Raw genomic sequence first — 18,671 nt, 5'->3', positions numbered from 1 at the left:
GTGTTAATGAATAGTGTTGTCCTCTCCTGTGTCTTGTAGATGAATCAGAGGATGCACTTATGGTGGACTGGTTCAAGCTCATCCATGAGAAACAACTTCTGCTGAGACAGGAATCTGAGCTGAATTACATGTGAGTATTATACTGTAAAATGACACCTGTACCTTCTGTATGGCAGCAGTTACATAGTAGAATACAGTCCACATGGAAGACATAAGATCTCGTCTTAAGTGAGTACCGTATATACTCGAGTATAAGCCCAGTTTTTCAGCTCGATTTTTTTGTGCTGAAAACGCCCCCCTCAGCTTATACTCGAGGGAACTCTCCGCCTGTCAATCCCTTCTCAGTGGTCTTTAACCTGCGGACCTCCAGATGTTGCAAAACTACAACTTCCAGCATTCCCGGACAGCCATCGGCTGTCCGGGCATGCTGGGAGTTGTAGTTTTGAAACATCTGGAGGTCCTCAGGTTGAAGACCACTGCAGCCTTCGTCATCATCCATACCCGGTGGGGAGGGTTAGCCGTTCCGGGCTGTTCATCTTCACCAGGAGGCCCTCTTCTTCGCTCCGGGCTGGCCCCAGACTAGTGACGTTGCCTTGACGACGACGCACAGGGACGTCCGTGCGCAGCAGACATCCGTGATGTCCCTGTGTGTCGTCTTCATGGCAACGTCACTAGTCCGGGGCCTCCCGGTGAAGATGGACAGCCCGGAATGACTAACCCTCCCCACCGCACGGTCCCTGCAGCATAGATTGCCTTGACCAGCTCACCCTTCCTTCCCACCGAGGGGAGGGGAGTACAAAACTAAAGGGGGGTCTGGATGATGACGAAGGCCGCAGTGGTCTTCAACCTGAGGACCTCCAAATGTTTCAAAACGACAACTCCCAGCATGCCTGGACAGCCATCGGCTGTCCGGGCACGCTGGGAGTTGTAGTTTTGCAACATCTGGAGGTCCGCAGGTTGAAGACCACTGATGAAGGGATTGACAGGTGGTGATGATGACGGGGTGATGATGACGGGGTGATGATGACGGGGTGATGATGACGGGGTGATGATGACGGGGTGATGATGCTGAGGGTGTTTATGACGGGGGTCTGGATGATGACAGGGGGGGATGATATATTTCCCACCCTAGGCTTATAGTCTAGTCAATAACTTTTCCTGGGTTTTTGGGGTGAAATTAGGGGCCTCGGCTTATATTCGGGTCAGCTTATACTCGAGTATAGACGGTAGGTTTCCTCTGGTCAGTTATGGTAGGTGTACACAAAATATTCCTACAAGGATTGGCCACTTTCCAGGTAATCTCAGGTCACAAGATATAAGACGCTTACTCTTGTGACTAAGTTTCTCTAGACGTGCAGACTTTAAATATCACCCAAAAGGAAAAAGCATTCAGATGGACTATAAAATCCCCCGAAGATGCTGTCTTTCAGCGAAACGTGTGTCGGGCCTAATGGGTGTCTCCCTTTCCTATGTACTTTGGCTTTAAAGGGGTACTCCGCCCTAGACATCTTATCTTATCGAAAGGATCTCCCTGCTGAACCCGACGTTCATTTAGAGCATCTGGTGCAGCGCCGGAGGCTCGTGACGCCACGACCACTTCCCTCTCGTGATGTCACGCGCCCCCCCCCCCCCCATAGACTGGCATTGAGGGGGTGCGGCCGTGATGTCATGAGCAGGGCATGACCTTGTCATCACAAGCCTCCGCCCTGCATCGCCAGTCATCCGGCACAGAGTGAAGTTGACTCCATGCATCGGATGTCTGGGGTGCCGCAGTAGAGATTGTGGGGTGGTGATCAGACATCTTATCCCCCTATCCTTTGGATAGGGGATAAGATGTCTAGGGGCGCAGTACCCCTTTAACTACCCCCCCCCCCCAGGGTTTCATGTGGGGTCAGCATGGGTTCGCCATTCATTGTTTTCGTTACCTTACCTGCTTGTCATACCTTTTTGTAATGTTTTCATCTTAGATTTTACCGGTATATCATGTTTCATTAAAATTCGTTTTTTTTTGTCCATTTGCACCTCTTTTCCTCTCGGGTGTGATCTTTAGACAGTGTTAGTTATGTTTCATTACGGGGCCACGCTGTATATTGGAGCCTTCAGATCTTGTGTACAACTTTATAATTTATTTACCTACACAGGGAGAGAACTTGGCTCTCTAAGAATCCAAGAGATAACATCCACACCATTCTGGCTAGTGTTTCTGAAGGACCCGATATATGTAGAAGATCCCTGTCGTAGAAGATCCCTGTCTACATCAGTGTTTTCCAACCAGGATGCCTCTAGCTGCTGCAAAACTACAACTCCCAGCATGCCCGGACAGCCAACGGCTGTCCGGGCATGCTGGGAGTTGTAGTTTAGCAACAGCTGGAGGCACCCTGGTTGGGAAACACTGATCTACATACTAAAGCTGGCCATACACAATAGAAAGAAGTCGGCCAAACCTGATGATTTTGGTCAGAATGGTAGATCTAATGTGTATTCGTACCTGATGGCAGAAAAAACAGTCAGGCACATTGGATTTCAATATGTCCGTTTCTTTTGTTCTCAATTAAAGGGGCACTCCACTGGATAACATTTTTTTTTTTTTTAAATCAGCTGGAGCCAGAAAGTTAAACAGATTTGTAAATTGCTTCTATTTAAAAATCTTAATCCTTTCAGTACTTATCAGCTGCTGTATGCTCCACAGGAAGTTCTTTTCTTTTTGAATTTCTTTTCTGTCTGACCACAGTGCTCTCTGCTGACACCTCTGTCCATGTCAGGAACTGTCCAGAGTAGGAGCAAATCCCCATAGCAAACCTCTCCTGCTCTGGACAGTTCCTGACTGTTCCTGTGGAGTATACAGCAGCTGATAAGTACTGGAAGGATTAAGTTTTTTTTTTTTTTTTTTTTAATAGAAGTAATTTAAAAATACGTGAGCATTAGCCAATACTCACCTTTCTGTATCAAGGCTGCTGTATTGAGGTACCATTGTTTGCTCCAGTATTATTTACATATATTTAATTTACAAATCTGTTTAACTTTCTGGCACCAGTTGATTCCAAATAAAATGTTTTCCACTGGAGTATAGCTAGCTGTATAATAGAGGTCTGAGGTAGTCAGGCAGCTGTTCTGTCCACCATGCTTTATACTGCAGCTTTTTTTATAAATCAAGTAATCAGACATTGTGAAAACTACTTGAATTAAAGGGGTATTCCAAGAACTTTTTTTTATATATCAACTGGCTCCAGAAACTTAAACAGATTTGTAAATTACTTCTATTTAAAAATCTTAATCCTTTCAATAATTATCAGCTGCTGAAGTTTAGTTGTTGTTTTCTGTCTGGCAACAGTGCTCTCTACTGACCTCTCTGCTTGTCTCGGGAACTGCACAGAGTAGAAGAGGTTTGCAATGGGGATTTGCATCTAAACTGGGCAGTTCCCGAGACAGGTGTCATCAGAGAGCACTTAGACAGAAAGAACAACTCAACTTCAGCAGCTCATAAATACTGAAAGGATTAAGATTTTTTAATAGAAGTAATTTACAAATCTGTTTAATTTTCTGAAGCCAGTTGAGATAGATATTATATATATATATATATATATATATATATATATATATATATATATATATATATATAGTTTTTTCCTGGATAACCCCTTTAAGTTGGGTATGGAACACAATGGGATTGCATAGTACAAAGCAGAAGATATAGCGGTAGAGTGATCTAGCTATGGGGTGGAGGTGTAGTATTAGCAGTGTCACCCCCTCTGTCACAGTGTTATAAATGTGACATTGCACTGGGGGCCCGAGATATCACAGCGTGACAATGTTGCATCCTGGTACACAGCGTGTAGTCCTATGATTGGAAAAGAAGCAATGTTATTAGGTCTTTTTATTATCCAACTATATGGCCACATTTATGGATCAAGTCCTATTTGGATACCAGAGCCGGCGGTTATACAATCCTGCGGAGCAGACGTTCACAGCGGCTGGTTTTCTTCTCCACCGTATGAAACACATGAAAGGTTTAATTCAATGTAACCGTTCCCATTGTATCGTAAACTGCGCTGGAAATTAGGAGTGGGCAGGGGGGTGTGTTTGTTGGCAGACGCCGGGCTTTGTAAACAAGCGCTGATTGAAAGATAGTAGCTTGGCTGCCTCTCAACGCTCAGACAAAGTATACAGCTCCTAATGGTTTTGTCAATGTTTTCCAGATCCAGACAGCAGGCTCTAGAGAACCAGCAGCAGGACGTGGAGACCGAGCTCCGCAACCTAATGAACAAGCCAGGTGAGGCCAGGAAAAGTGCAAGTCACCCGTGAGATAGCCTAGAGGTGTGCGCAGGGTGTGAGTCAGAACCGTAACCTCTTGATAAGCCGGAAACCCCGGGGGCCTAACGTTGGCCTGATCTGTAGAGCGACACACCATAGAATGGAATGGAGAATAAAGGAGCAGCCGGTAGGAAAATAAAGTGCAGGGTTAGACAAGTGAATGTTCCGGATCATGTCAGCAAATCCATAGTCAATTCTATATATCAATGCAGAGTGTAGAAAGCAGCTCACCGGCACTGCTGCAGCTTGTAATATGTGGTTCCGATACCACGCTCCTCCTGGAGAGGAAGATGCCGCACCGGCGACCACAACTGTGCCACTCAAGATGGTGCTCAGTCAGAAGAATAGGAGAACTTCAACATAAAAGAACAGAGAGACAAGACGGCACTCACCATACAGTAGGGGAATTTATTCTTCAGTTGCGTACATACAAAGACAGGTTGGGGAGTCAGGCAGACAGCGGGAGACGCATTGGGATGACCATTTTGTGTGTAATGACTCACTTCCTCGAGCGTCGACTAGAAGTGCATCATTATGCACGAAACGGTAGTCACGATGCTTCTCCCGCTGTCTGCTTGACTCCGAAATGACCGTTTTGTGCGTAATGACGCACTTCCTCTAGCCGACGCTGGCATCAGGTAGTGCATCATTACGCACAAAACGGTCATCCTAATGCGTCTCCCGCTGTCTGCCTGACTCCCTGACCTGTCTTTGTATGTTCGCAACTGAAGAATAAAGTACCCTACTGTATGGTGAGTGCCGTCTTGTCTCTCCGTTCTTTCATGAATTCTATATGTGCGTAAGACTTTTTTTTTTTCTCAGTTGCGAACATACAAGGACAGGTCGGGGAGTCAGGCAGACAGCAGTAGATGCTTTGGGACGACCGTTTCGTGCATAATTACGCACACTTCCTCCAGCCGACACTAGCGTCGGCTAGAAGTGCGTCATTACGCACGAAACTGTATTCCCGATGCGTCTCCCGCTGTCTGCCTGACTCTGAAACGACAGCTTTGTGCGTAACGACGCACTTCCTCTAGCCGACGCTAGCGTCGGCTAGGGAGGAAGTTCGTCATTACGCACAAAACGGTCATCCCGATGCGTTTCCTGCTGTCTGCCTGACTTCCCGACCTGTCTTTGTATGTTCGCAACTGAAGAATAAATTCCCCTACTGTATGGTGAGTGCCGTCTTGTCTCTTCGTTTACTTCATGAATTCTATATGTGCGTAAGACAGAGATCTGTTGTAAGCAATCTATTGGTCTCTGTTATCAGCCGCAGGCAGCAGAGGGTCCCTGTGCAGGAACAGTATCATAGAATGTCTCTCAAACAATCCACCCATAAGTGTGACCTATGACATTTGTTAGATCAGTCACTTCCATGTAATAGACCATAGAGTACTTTTAGCTGCTATACAGGGAAAGTGGGCCCCTTCACCCACCGGGCCGCTGCACACGTTGCACATATACCTGCCGCCCCTGTTAGCCATGTTTGAGTGGAAAGGGAGACCCTGTTAGTTTTCTTCTTAAGGGGGAAAACTATAGATCATATGTGCATTATAATGAACAAGCCAATTTATGTACCCTCACCTCTTTTGTACCTTAAAGGTGATGTCTAGAATAGGCCATTATAACCTAATTGGTCGGGTCCGACTCCCAGCATCCTTGCCAGTTATGTAAACTAAAGGATCAAACTGCGATCCTGCAGCGTTGTGACACTATAAGGCAAAGCACCGTATACTGAGTAGCGGCTGTACCTTGTATTACAGTTCACCCTGAGCTGCAATACCAGGTGCTGCCACTACCCTGTGTATGTCGCTGTGCCTTGTAGACAGTGAAGGGGCCAGAGTGCCCACATGAGTGCAGGTGATTGACTGGTGCACCTTGATCACATATTGGTGGCCTATCCTTGTGTTTCCCAAGCAGGGTCCCTTCAGCTGTTGCACAACTACAACTCCCAGCATGCCCGGACAGCCTTCGGCTGTCCGGGCATGCTTGGAGTTGTAGTTTTGCAACAGGTGGAGGCACTCTGGTTAGGAAACACTGGTCTATCCTAAGGAGAGCCCATTGATTCAAACAAATCCTGGAGATGTCCTTTAAAGGGGTACTCTGGTGGAAAACATTTTTTTTTTTTTTTTTATCAACTGGTGCCAGAAAGTTAAACAGATTTGTAAATGACTCCTACTAAAAAATCTTTACCCTTCCAGTACTTATTAGCGGCTGTATGCTACAGAGAAAATTATTTTTCTTTTTGAATTTCTTTTTTGTCTTGTCCACAGTGCTCTCTGCTGACACCTCTGTCCATATCAGGAACTGTCCAGAGCAGGAGAAAATCCCCATAGCAAACCTATCCTGCTCTGGACAGTTTCTCACACGGACAGAGGTGTCAGCAGAGAGCACTGTGGACAAGACAAAAAAAAGAAATTCAAAAAGAAAATAATTTCCTCTGTAGCATACAGCTGCTAAAAAATACTGGAAGGGTGAAGATTTTTTTAATAGAAGTCATTTACAAATCGGTTTAACTTTCTGGCACCAGTTGATTTAAAAAAGAAAATTCAAATGTTTTCCACCGGAGTACCCCTTTAATGTGATCATGCCATAAAATAGTTTATTGGTCCCAGAAAAAAAAAAAAAAATTATTATTATATATATAAAATCTCTCTTATTCCTTCCAAAAATTCCAGAGCATCTAAAATCTGAAAGGGACAAAACCAAAGAGAAGGAACTTCTGGAAAAGTATCTGCTCATAGTCAACGACCGCAGTGAGATTATTGAGTGCCTGGATGAGGACCGATTACGGTAAGAAAGATGTTCCTGTGCTCCATAGTTGTCGAGCTTAAAGGGGTACCCCGCCCCCTCAATGCCACGCCCTCTCCCATAGACTTGTATTGAGGGGCCGGGGCTTGATATCACGAGGGGGTGGAGCCGTGACGTCATGATACTCTGGCTCCTGTATCGGGAGTCATCAGCCACAGAGCGAACTTAGCTCCATGCAGCTGATGACTCGGGGTGCTGCAGGAGAGACTGCGGGGGTCCTCAACGGCGTGACCCCCCCCCCCCCCCCCCCTGATCAGACATCTTATCCTCCTATCCTTAGGATAGGAGATAAGATGTCTAGGGGCGGAGTACCCCTTAAAAGGGCGGAAAAGCAAAAGCTTGGGTACATTTGAGTTGTTGGGCAAGGCCATGGTGAAAGCTGGCACCGATAACAACTATATCATCAAGTTAAGGGGGCCGTACACCTTCCATTGTTGGACCAAAAGCTCATTCAGCTGACAGCTACTCATCGTGATCCCCCCCCCCATCCTCAACTGAGCATACATATGTTTTCCATGGAGAGGTACCAAACCTTTCTGGTTGTGACTTATCTCTAGGGAAAACATATCAAGTTGTGTGGTGAAATTCAACATGTCCGATCTTTCTCTTCCAAGACATTGATTGGGGTGGACCCGTAACCTATTAGTTAGCCGGTTCTGCCAACCTTTCTGTAATGTGTATGAGGGCCTATAGGCCATGCAGAGACCTGACCAGGTTGTTGTATGTAGAACGTTCAGCTCACCCTCCTAAATGAACGTGCACGAATCCCACACCCAGCCTCGTGCGTAGTACAGAGCAAAGAGGAAGGCGATCCAGCACTTGTCCCAAATAGAAAGCAGCTTTAATTAAAATCAAGACAACACATGATTCAGGTAAAAGGTTACGGCATCAGACGCCTTTCGAGTGCATGCACGCTCTTCCTTGGTCATAGGAACACTTGTCACTGAGGAAGAGCGCGCATGCACTCGAAACACGTCTAAGCCGTAACCTTTTACCTGAATCCCGTGTTGTCCCAAATAGAAATCAGCTTTATTGAAAATTAAGACAACACAGGATTCAGGTAAAAGGTTACGGCTTAGACGCGTTTTGAGTGCATGCGCGCTCTTCCTCGGCGACAAGTGTCCTATGACCAAGGAAGAGCACGCGTACCTGAATCCTGTGTTCTCTTAATTTTCAATAAAGCTGATTTCTGTTTGGGACAAGTGCTGGATCGCCTTCCTGTTCTTTGCACCAGACCAGGTTTGAATGTGTTGTGAGCTCTTCTGTCCACAGACCTATGATGTTAGCCAACAAGGTTTTGGGGATAGGACATGGGGGCAACGAAGTGCTATCTCCAGTCCTAAGTCGATAGGGTTGTTATGGTTTAAAGGTGTACTCCAGTAAAAAACTTTTTTTTTTTTTTTTTTCCCATATCAACTGGCTCTAGAAAGTTAAACAGATTTGTAAATTACTTCTATTAAAAAATCTCAATCCTACCAGTACTTATCAGCTTCTGTAGTTGAGTTGTTCTTTCTGTCTGACCACAGTGCTCGCTGCTGACAACTCTGTCTGTCTCAGGAACTGTCCAGATGAGGAGCAAATCCCCATAGCAAACCTCTCATGCTTTGGACAGTTCCTGAGACAGACAGAGGAGACAGCAGAGAGCACTGTGGTCAGACGGGAAAGAACAACTCAACTTCAGCAGCTGATAAGTACTGGTAGGATTAAGATTTTTTATTTTTTTTATATAGAAATTTGTAATTTACAAATCTGTTTAACTTTCTGGAACCACATCTGTATGTTTACACAGATTATATCTCATACCTATGGTATCCTTCAAATTTTTTTTCACCCTAGTACCCCTTTAAGGGGTTATCCAGGATTACAAAAAAAAAAAACATAGCGGCTTTCTTCCGAAAACAACACCACCCCTGTCCTCGGGTTGTGTGTGGTATTACTACTCTGCTCTTTTCACTTCAATAGAACTGAGCTGCAATACCACACTCAATCTAAAGACAAGAGTGGCGCTGTTTCTGGAAGAAAGCATCTATTTTCTTCTAATCCTGGATAACCCCTTTAATTGACACCCAATAGGGGCTCCATTTAAATCTTCGCTATTAGGCTTCCTCACTTTCATCTACCTCTGCACCCAGGCTGTCCCTGATTTATGACCAATAATATGGTTGTAAATTCTCTGGCTTCCTCATTGCTGTTATTGGCCAGACGTGTATATAGCAGTATCATAGAATGTGACCCGTATAACCAGAAACGCAAGTCCGCTAAAGCACATGATCTATCCGTTCTCGATGCCACTGCTGCCATATATCACTTATGACAATTTAGCTTCACGACACCTATTTTTATTAAAGTGGAGCTTTGTAATTGAAGTTTGCAATTTCCATTTGCATTATGCGAAAATTGGGAATTGCCTCGAGTGTTATCAAGTGTTTCGAATTAAGCGAGAAAACGGCAGAGAAATTTAAAGGGGTCGTCAGGGATTAGGAAAAAAAAAAACAAAGGAGCCGTCTTCTTATTTTCGGAATAAACACTCCTCTTGTTCATGGGCTTTGTCTTTTATTGTGGTTTTCGCTTGAATGGGGCTGAGCTGCAATACTGGACATAGCCTGTGGAGAAGAGTGGCGCTGTTCCTTGAAAAGTAACATGTCCTTTAACCCCTTAAGGACCGGGGTTTTCCCGTTTTTTGCATTTTCTATTTTTGCTCCTTGCCTTTAAAAAATCGTAACTCTTTCAATTTTGCACCTAAAAATCCATATGATGGCTTATTTTTTGCGCCACCAATTCTACTTTGTAATGACATCAGTCATTTTGCCCAAAAATCTACGGTGAAATGGAAAAAAAATCATTGTGTGACAAAATTGAAAAAAAAACGCTGGTTTGTAAATTTTGGGGGCTTCCGTTTCTACGTAGTAAATTTTTCGGTAAAAATGACGCCTGATATGTATTCTGTAGGTCCATACGATTAAAATGATCCCCTACTTATATCGGTTGGATATTGTCGGACTTCTGGAAAAAATCATAACTATATGCAGGAAAATTTATATGTTTAAAATTGTCATCTTCTGACCCCTATAACTTTTTTATTTTTCCATGTATGGGGCGGTATGAGGGCTCATTTTTTGCGCCGTGATCTGAAGTTTTTAACGGTACCATTTTTGCATTGATATGACTTATTGATCGCTTTTTATTCATTTTTAAATTATATAAAAAGTGACCAAAAATGCACAATTTTGGACTTTGGAATTTTTTTGCGCGCACGCCATTAATGATATATTTTTATAATTCGGACATTTCCGCACGCGGTGATACCATATATGTTTATTTTTATTTACACTGTGTTTTTTTTTTTTTTTTATGGGAAAAGGGGGGTGATTCAAACTTTTAATAGGGAAGGGGTTAAATGATCTTTATTCACTTTTTTTTTCACTTTTTTTTTTGCAGTGTTATAGGTCCCATAGGGACCTATAACACTGCACACACTGATCATTGTTATCCCATAGGGACCTATAACACTGCACACACTGATCTCCTATGCTGATCATTGTTATCCCATAGGGACCTATAACACTGCACACACTGATCATTGTTATCCCATAGGGACATATAACACTGCACACACTGATCTGCATCATTGATCACTGGTTTCTCATAAGAAACCAGTGATCGACGATTCTGCCGCATGACTGCTCAGGCCTGGATCTCAGGCACGGAGCAGTCATTCGGCGATCGGACAGCGAGGAGGCAGGTAGGGGCCCTCCCGCTGTCCTGTAAGCTGTTCGGGATGCCGCGATTTCGCTGCGGCTATCCCGAACACCCCACTGAGTTAACCGGCAGCTTTCACTTTCGGTTTTAGGCTAAAGGGTTAATAGCGCACGGCTCCGCGATCGGCGCTGCACACTATTAGCGGCGGGTCCCGGCTTCACTATGACGCCGGGCCCGCCGTGATATGATGCGGGGTTACCGTGTAACCCCGCGTTATATCAGGAGAGCAGGACCAAGGACTTACCGGTACGTCCTTGGTCCTTAAGGGGTTAAAGAAAGAAAAATAAAAAACAGAGCTAATTTCTTCCAAAACAGCACCACTTCTGTCCTCAGGTTGTGTGTGGTATTACAACTTGACTTCATTAACTTCAATAGAACTGAGCTGCAATACCACACACAACCTGATGACAGGTGTGGTGCTGTTTTTTAAGAAATTGGTAACCCTTTAGGGCAATGTTTCCCAGAAAGTGTGCCTCCAGCTGTTGCAAAACTACAATTCCCAGCATGCCCGGACAGCCTTTGGCTGTTCGGGCATGCTGGGAATTGTAGTTTTGCAACAGCTGGAGGCACCCTGGTTGGGAAACACTGCTTTAGGGCTTGTCTAACAGCTGGGTTTTTTTTTGGTTGTATTTATGCTTACCATTTCTTATTACAGGGAAAAGCAAGAAGACGAAATGATGGAAAATATGATCCGAAAACATTCAGGTAAGCATCTTCCTATTATTATACGTACAATATGAAAACATGTGAACCTCCTATTATATATATATATTTATATATTTTTTTTTTTACTGCAATTAGAGATGAGCGAACTTACAGTAAATTCGATTCGTCACGAACTTCTCGGCTCAGCAGTTGATGACTTATCCTGCATAAATTAGTTCAGCCTTCAGGTGCTCCGGTGGGCTGGAAAAGGTGGATACAGTCCTAGGAAAGAGTCTCCTAGGACTGTATCCACCTTTTCCAGCCCACCGGAGCACCGGAAAGCTGAACTAATTTACGCAGGAAAAGTCATCAACTGCCGAGCCGAGAAGTTTGTGTCGAATTTACTGTAAGTTCGCTCATCTCTAACTGCAATCTTTTATGAGTAAAATCTGATTAAAAAAGGAATCTGCTTTTTATTTTCTAGAAGCAGCGCCACTCTAAAGGCTGTTTCCTGTATTGCTGCTCCATCCCATTTAAAGGGGTACTCCGGTGGATTTTATTCTATTTTTTTTTTTTCCATGTCAACTGATAGTTGTAACTGAAATTTAAACAGATTTGTAAATTACTTCTATTAAAAAATCTTAATCCTTCCTGTACTTATCAGCTGCTGTATACTACAGAGGAAGTTTAGTTGTTATTTTTTGTCTGATCTCAGTGTTCCCTGCTGACACCTCTGTCCATGTTAGGAACTGTCCAGAGTAGGAGAAAATCCCCATAGAAAACCTCTCCTGCTCTGGACAGTTCCTGACATGGACAGAGGTGTCAGCAGGGAGCACTGTGGTCAGATAGAAAAGAAATTCTAAAAAAAAAAAAGCTTCCTCTGTAGTATAAAGCAGCTGATAAGTACTGGAAGGGTTAATATTTTTTAATGAAAGTAATTTACAAATCTGTTCAACTTTCTAGCATCAGTTGATATGGAAAAAAAAAAAAAAAGAGTACCCCTTTAAGCAAATGGAGCTGAGCTGCAATACCAGCTACAGCCACTTGACAAGAGTGTCGCTGTTTCTCATACAGCCTCTTTAAAGGGGTACTCCACTGGAAAACATTTTTTTTTTTAAATCACCTGGTGCCAGAAAGTTAAACAGATTTGTAAATTACCGTACTTCCATGAAAAATGTTTAATCCTTCCAGCACTTATCAGCTGCTGTTATGATCTACAGGAAGTTCTTTTCCTTTTGAATTTCCTTTCTGTCTGACCACAGTGCTCTCTGCTGACACCTCTGTCCATGTCAGGAACTGTCCAGAGCAGGAGAGGTTCGCTATGGGGAGTTGCTTCTACTCTGGACAGATGTGTCAGCAGAGAGCACTGTGATCAGACTGAAAAGAAATTCAAAAAAGAAAAGAACTTCCTGTGAAGCATAACAGCAACTTATAAGTGCTGTAAGGATTAAGATTTTTTTATTAGAAGTAATTTACAAATCTGTTTACCTTTCTGGCACCAGTTGAAAATGTAAAAAAATAAAAGATTTAAAAAAAAATGTTTTCCAGTGGAGTACCCCTTTAATGGGGTTATTGTGGGATAGAAACAGCTGATTTCTTCTAAAAACAGCATCACCTCTGTTCTCAGGTGGTGTGTGGTATTACAAGTTAGCTCCATTCACCTCAATGGAACTGATGACGGGGGGGAGCTGTTTTTGGAAGAAATTAGCTCTTTTTTTTCTATTTCTGGATAACCGCTTGTGGCCTTTAATGATTTCATTGGACGCACAAAAGATTCAATCAGCCGACAAATAAGCGTTTGGGAATCGCCTTCCCCTTTACACATATGTTTCTATGAACTGAATGGCTTGTGTAAAAAAGACCTTAGAGGGGTACTCCACTTTTTTAAAACGTATCCCCTATTCGCAGGATAAGGGGATAATTGTCTGATCGCGTGTGGTCCGACTAGTGCAGGGTCTATGGGAGTGCTGGAGATACACGAGCTCAATGCTCACACGTCTCCAGCGCTCCCATAGAGAATGCATGGATCCTGTTCTAACACAACACTCCGTGCACAGGAAGAGATGGAGACCCATTCTGGAGAATGTGAGGGGTCCCCCCCCCCCCAGAGGTTGGGACCCCCCCACAATCAGACACCTATTTCCTATCCTATGGGCATACATTTTAAAGTAGTGGAGGAGTTCCCCCTTACAAGGGCTGTTAGTGTTATGCCATGTTCACACGGGAGGAATTTCCGAGCAGAATCCAGGGGGAAAATACCACTTTGAAGTTGCGTTGCAGCAACCTCCCAAATTTTTCCATTAGGATTCTGCTGCACCGTGCACACTGAGGAATTTTTGCAGTAGAAACATCTGCTGCAGCAATTCCGGTTCCAGCCTCTGTAGAAAGAATTGACGTGTTAATTTTTCTGCAGAATCTGCTTGGAAATACATTGCTGTCTATGGAGATTATGCACATGCGAGCGGTCGTAACGCTGTTGTGTTCTGCCAGTGCCCAATGTCTGCAGGATGTCCCCCTGACCTCTCGCCATGTGAACACAGCCTTAAAGGGGTACTCTGCCCCTATTCATCTTATCCCCTTTCCAAAGGATAGGGCACAAGATGTCTGATCGCGGGGGACCCCTTTGATTTTGGATGCGGCACCCCAGACATCCGGTGCATGGAGTGAACTTCTGCCAGATGACTGGTGATGTGGGGCGGAGGCTCGTGATGTCACGGCCATGCCCCCTCAATGCAAGTCTATGGGAGGGGGCGTGACGGATGTCACGCCCCCTCCCATAGACTTGCATTGAGGGGGGTGGCCGTGAAGTCACGAGCCTCCGGCGCTGCACCCTACGCTCTAAATGAACGCCGGGTGCAGCAGAGAGATCGCGGTAGTCCCCAGTGTCAGGACCCCCCGATCAGACATCTTGATATCTAGGGGCAGAGTACCCCTTTAAATTCCTGATTCAATAGAACCTATTTATTTATTTATTTTTTTCAGATTCCCAACAGAAGCAGCCCAGTCCGGAGCCAAACTTGAAGAGGAGATCCCGCTTCAGCTTTTCAGGCTGGTTAAAGCCAAAAGATAAAAACAAAACTTGAGCCTGCCTTGACCGGCAGCAGATATACGCCTGGCGGTAAGCCGCTGTATCTTGCACGCGTCATCTTGTGGAAACACTGGATCACCGTTCACACTACTTTGCACGCTGTGCTCAGCGACGGGCTTTATCCCGGACAATCGCAAGCATTAACTCCTTCTTCTCCTCCTCCGTACCGGACAATCACTTGGGTGACCGCTGTCCAATCTTGCACTCTGATATATTGCTGCAGGCCGTGAATGTCTTCCACTGACCTGTTAGACTCCGAATGTCACATGACACGCCTGCGACTTCACTTTTACGGTGTCGGCTTACTTTTACTGCTATGCTTCCTTGAGTGAGTCATATGGTATCTGAGAATTTCCCACCATTGCTCGTTGACGTCGACTGCCAGCTATATGCATTGTTTACATAACCTGCGCCATGAAGCACGGACAATACTGCAGTCTGCAACCATCCGGCACCATATAGGGAGCCATAATCCATATTCGCAACACCTTAAACAGTACATAAAACTCATCAAGACCAACAAGTCAAGACCAACAAGACTTGCCCCAAGACATGTTTGTACAGCACGACGAGGAATACTCCTGCGGCTCTCAGGCCGTGAACGCCGGCAATGCCCCCCCATATCATCTGTCACATATGTGTGAGGAGCCAAATCCCTGCTGAGCCAGATCCAAAGTCTTCTATTGTCTTGGGCCCAGCCGAGCACACTGGGGAAAATTTACACAGAGGACTGCGAAAAATTCCTTCAGTACATTCCCGGCAGAACTTGGTCAACCCTGTGGTGATTTGTGTTTTCTTTGTGTTTTTTTTTATTTTTTTTTATTTTTTGTGTGTGCAATTTGCCTTTTAGGAAAACAGATAAAACACTCCGTCTTTTGTGCACTTCTATTTAAATAAGCCGTGTTTCCTTTTTAGAACTAAAAGTCGGAGACGTGCTGAATAAAGCCAATGTTTATTGTAGGTCCTTGTGTCTCTTATACTGTTTATTTGGGACTTGGCTATATAGAAGGAGTGATGTTCTACAAGGGTAGAGGGGGGGTTGTGCTGTTTACTAGATAGCGTGCCAGGGACACGGGTTGTCTGTGTCTAGATGCCAATGGCTACTAAAGTCCATTGACTAAATTACACTCTATCGTCTGCTTATGGGTCTAGGGCAGTGTTTTCCAATCAGGGTGCCTCCAGCTGTTTCAAAACTACAACTCCCAGCATGCCCGGACAGCCTTCGGCTGTCCGGGCATGCTGGGAGTTGTAGTTTTGCAGCAGCTGGAGGCACCCTGGTTGGGAAACATTACTTTAGGGCTTGTTTAACATGATTTTTTTTTTTTTTTTCGGTGGGAGTTGTAGTTTTGCAACAGCGGGAGGTACCCTGGTTGGGAAACACTACTTTAGGGCTTGTTTAACATCATTTTTTTTTTTTCAGTGGGAGTTGTAGTTTTGCAGCAGCTGGAGGCACCCTGGTTGGGAAACACTACTTTAGGGCTTGTTCAACATCATTTTTTTTTTTTTTTTTTTTCGGTGGGAGTTCTAGATTTGCAACAGCTGGAGGCACCCTGGTTGGGAAACACTACTTTAGGGCTTGTTTAACATCATTTTTTTTTTTTTAGTGGGAGTTGTAGTTTTGCAGCAGCTGGAGGCACCCTGGTTGGGAAACACTACTTTAGGGCTTGTTTAACATCATTTTTTTTTTTTTTTCAGTGGGAGTTGTAGTTTTGCAGCAGCTGGAGGCACCCTGGTTGGGAAACACTACTTTAGGGCTTGTTCAACATCATTTTATTTTATTTTTTTCGGTGGGAGTTGTAGTTTTGCAACAGCTGGAGGCACCCTGGTTGGGAAACACTACTATAGGGCTTGTTTAACATCATTTTTTTTTTTTTTTCGGTGGGAGTTGTAGTTTTGCAACAGCTGGAGGCACCCTGGTTGGGAAACACTACTTTAGGGTTTGTTCAACATCATTTTTTTTTTTTTTCGGTGGGAGTTGTAGTTTTGCAACAGCTGGAGGCACCCTGGTTGGGAAACACTACTATAGGGTTTGTTTAACATTATTTTTTTGTTTTTTTTTCGGTGGGAGTTGTAGTTTTGCAACAGCTGGAGGCACCCTGGTTGGGAAACACTACTTTAGGGCTTGTTTAACATCATTTTTTTTTTTTTTTCGGTGGGAGTTGTAGTTTTGCAGCAGCTGGAGGCACCCTGGTTGGGAAACACTACTTTAGGGCTTGTTTAACATCATTTTTTTTTTTTTTTTCGGTGGGAGTTGTAGTTTTGCAGCAGCTGGAGGCACCCTGGTTGGGAAACCCTGACCTGCAGCATATTGTGGCACATTGTGTGGTAACACTCGTCCAGGAACCAGGCAGAAAATAATAATTCCTTTATTTATATAGCGCCAGCATATTCTGTAGCGCCGTGCCAAGTTTGTCATCACTCAGACTGGTCAATGTCCAATATAGTAAAACAAAACACAATGCCAACATTTTCCTATATAAACGACCATACGAAGCCAAAATACAGTATTGTCAAGTGTCCACAGAATACAGCCATATGGTACCTAGGAAATACTGCTATAAAGTGCCACAATATAGTACTGTCATACATTACCTGAAGACTACTGCCATACAGTGCTCAGAGGGCGCCTCTATATCAGTGTTTTCCTACCAGGGGGACTTAAGTTGTTGCAAAACTGCAACCCCTAGCATGATTAGACAGCCTTTGGCTCTAAATAGTACCTGAGGGATACGGCAATACAGTGCCTGAAGGATACGGCAGTACAGTGCCTGAAGGATACGGCAGTACAGTGCCTGAAGGATACGGCAATACAGTACCTGAAGGATACGGCAATACAGTACCTGAAGGATACGGCCGTACAGTGCCTGAAGGATACGGCCGTACAGTGCCTGAAGGATACGGCCGTACAGTGCCTGAAGGATACGGCCGTACAGTGCCTGAAGGATACGGCCGTACAGTGCCTGAAGGATACGGCCGTACAGTGCCTGAAGGATACGGCAATACAGTACCTGAAGGATACGGCAATACAGTGCCTGAAGGATACGGCAATACAGTACCTGAAGGATACGGCAATACAGTACCTGAAGGATACGGCAATACAGTACCTGAAGGATACGGCCGTACAGTGCCTGAAGGATACGGCCGTACAGTGCCTGAAGGATACGGCCGTACAGTGCCTGAAGGATACGGCCGTACAGTGCCTGAAGGATACGGCCGTACAGTGCCTGAAGGATACGGCAATACAGTACCTGAAGGATACGGCAATACAGTGCCTGAAGGATACGGCAATACAGTCCCTAAAGAATACAGCCATAAATTATCTGAAAAATAAAACCATACAGTCTCTTAAGAATACAGATTTCTTGCAATCTGTAATTTGCTGTGTCCTGTGAGATGGCTCCTGAAGACAAGAGGAATGATTTAGGTAATCCTAAATCTTAATCCTTCCAGTACTTATCAGCTGTTGTATGCTCCACAGGAAGTTCTTTTCTTTTAGAATTTTTCAGTCTGACCACAGTGCTCTCTGCTGACACCTCTGTCCAGAGTAGGAGCAAATGCCCATAGCAAACCTCTCCTGCTCTGGACAGTTCCTGACATGGACAGAGGTGTCAGCAGAGAGCACTGTGGTCAGACAGAAAAGAAATTCAAAAAGAAAAGCACTTCCTGTGGAGCATACAACAGCTAAGTACTGGAAGAATTAAGATTTTTAAATAGAAGTAATTTACAAATCCGTTTAACTTTCTGGCACCAGTTGATAAAAATAAAAAAAATAAAAAAGTTTTTCACAGGAGTACCCCTTTAAAGGTGGCCATACACCCGCCGAGTTTGGCACCACCAGTGTGTTTTAGACTTTGTGGGGCAAAAAAAGCATCAGGCGTGTCAAGTGTGCAGGATTATAAGATGGTTGGATAGTCTTAAAGGGGTACTCCAATGCTCAATGTTTGGAACAAACTGTTCCGAACGCTGGAGCCGGCGTCGGGAGCTCATGACATCATAGCCCCGCCCCCTCCATGCAAGTCTATGGGAGGGGGAGTGACGAGCTCCCGGCGCCAGCTCC

General features: G+C 44.6%; 1 protein-coding gene across 3 annotated transcripts in view; it reads left to right on the top strand.

The window, feature by feature from the left end:
- The window catches only part of MICALL2 (MICAL like 2), a 73,699-nt gene extending 58,104 nt beyond the window's left edge, over positions 1-15,595 (top strand). For all 3 annotated transcript variants that reach the window (XM_056534750.1, XM_056534753.1, XM_056534752.1), the window contains 5 exons: positions 40-130; positions 4,197-4,270; positions 6,990-7,104; positions 11,537-11,586; positions 14,509-15,595. In XM_056534750.1, coding sequence (XP_056390725.1) covers positions 40-130; positions 4,197-4,270; positions 6,990-7,104; positions 11,537-11,586; positions 14,509-14,609 — 431 coding nt within the window. In that variant the 3' untranslated portion in view covers positions 14,610-15,595. The remainder of the gene's footprint in view (positions 1-39; positions 131-4,196; positions 4,271-6,989; positions 7,105-11,536; positions 11,587-14,508) is intronic.
- Positions 15,596-18,671: the final 3,076 nt, after the last annotated feature.

Source organism: Hyla sarda, chromosome 8 (assembly GCF_029499605.1).
Source record: "Hyla sarda isolate aHylSar1 chromosome 8, aHylSar1.hap1, whole genome shotgun sequence".
NCBI classification, from domain to species: Eukaryota; Metazoa; Chordata; class Amphibia; order Anura; family Hylidae; genus Hyla; species Hyla sarda.
This window is presented reverse-complemented; position numbering and strand designations above follow the sequence as displayed.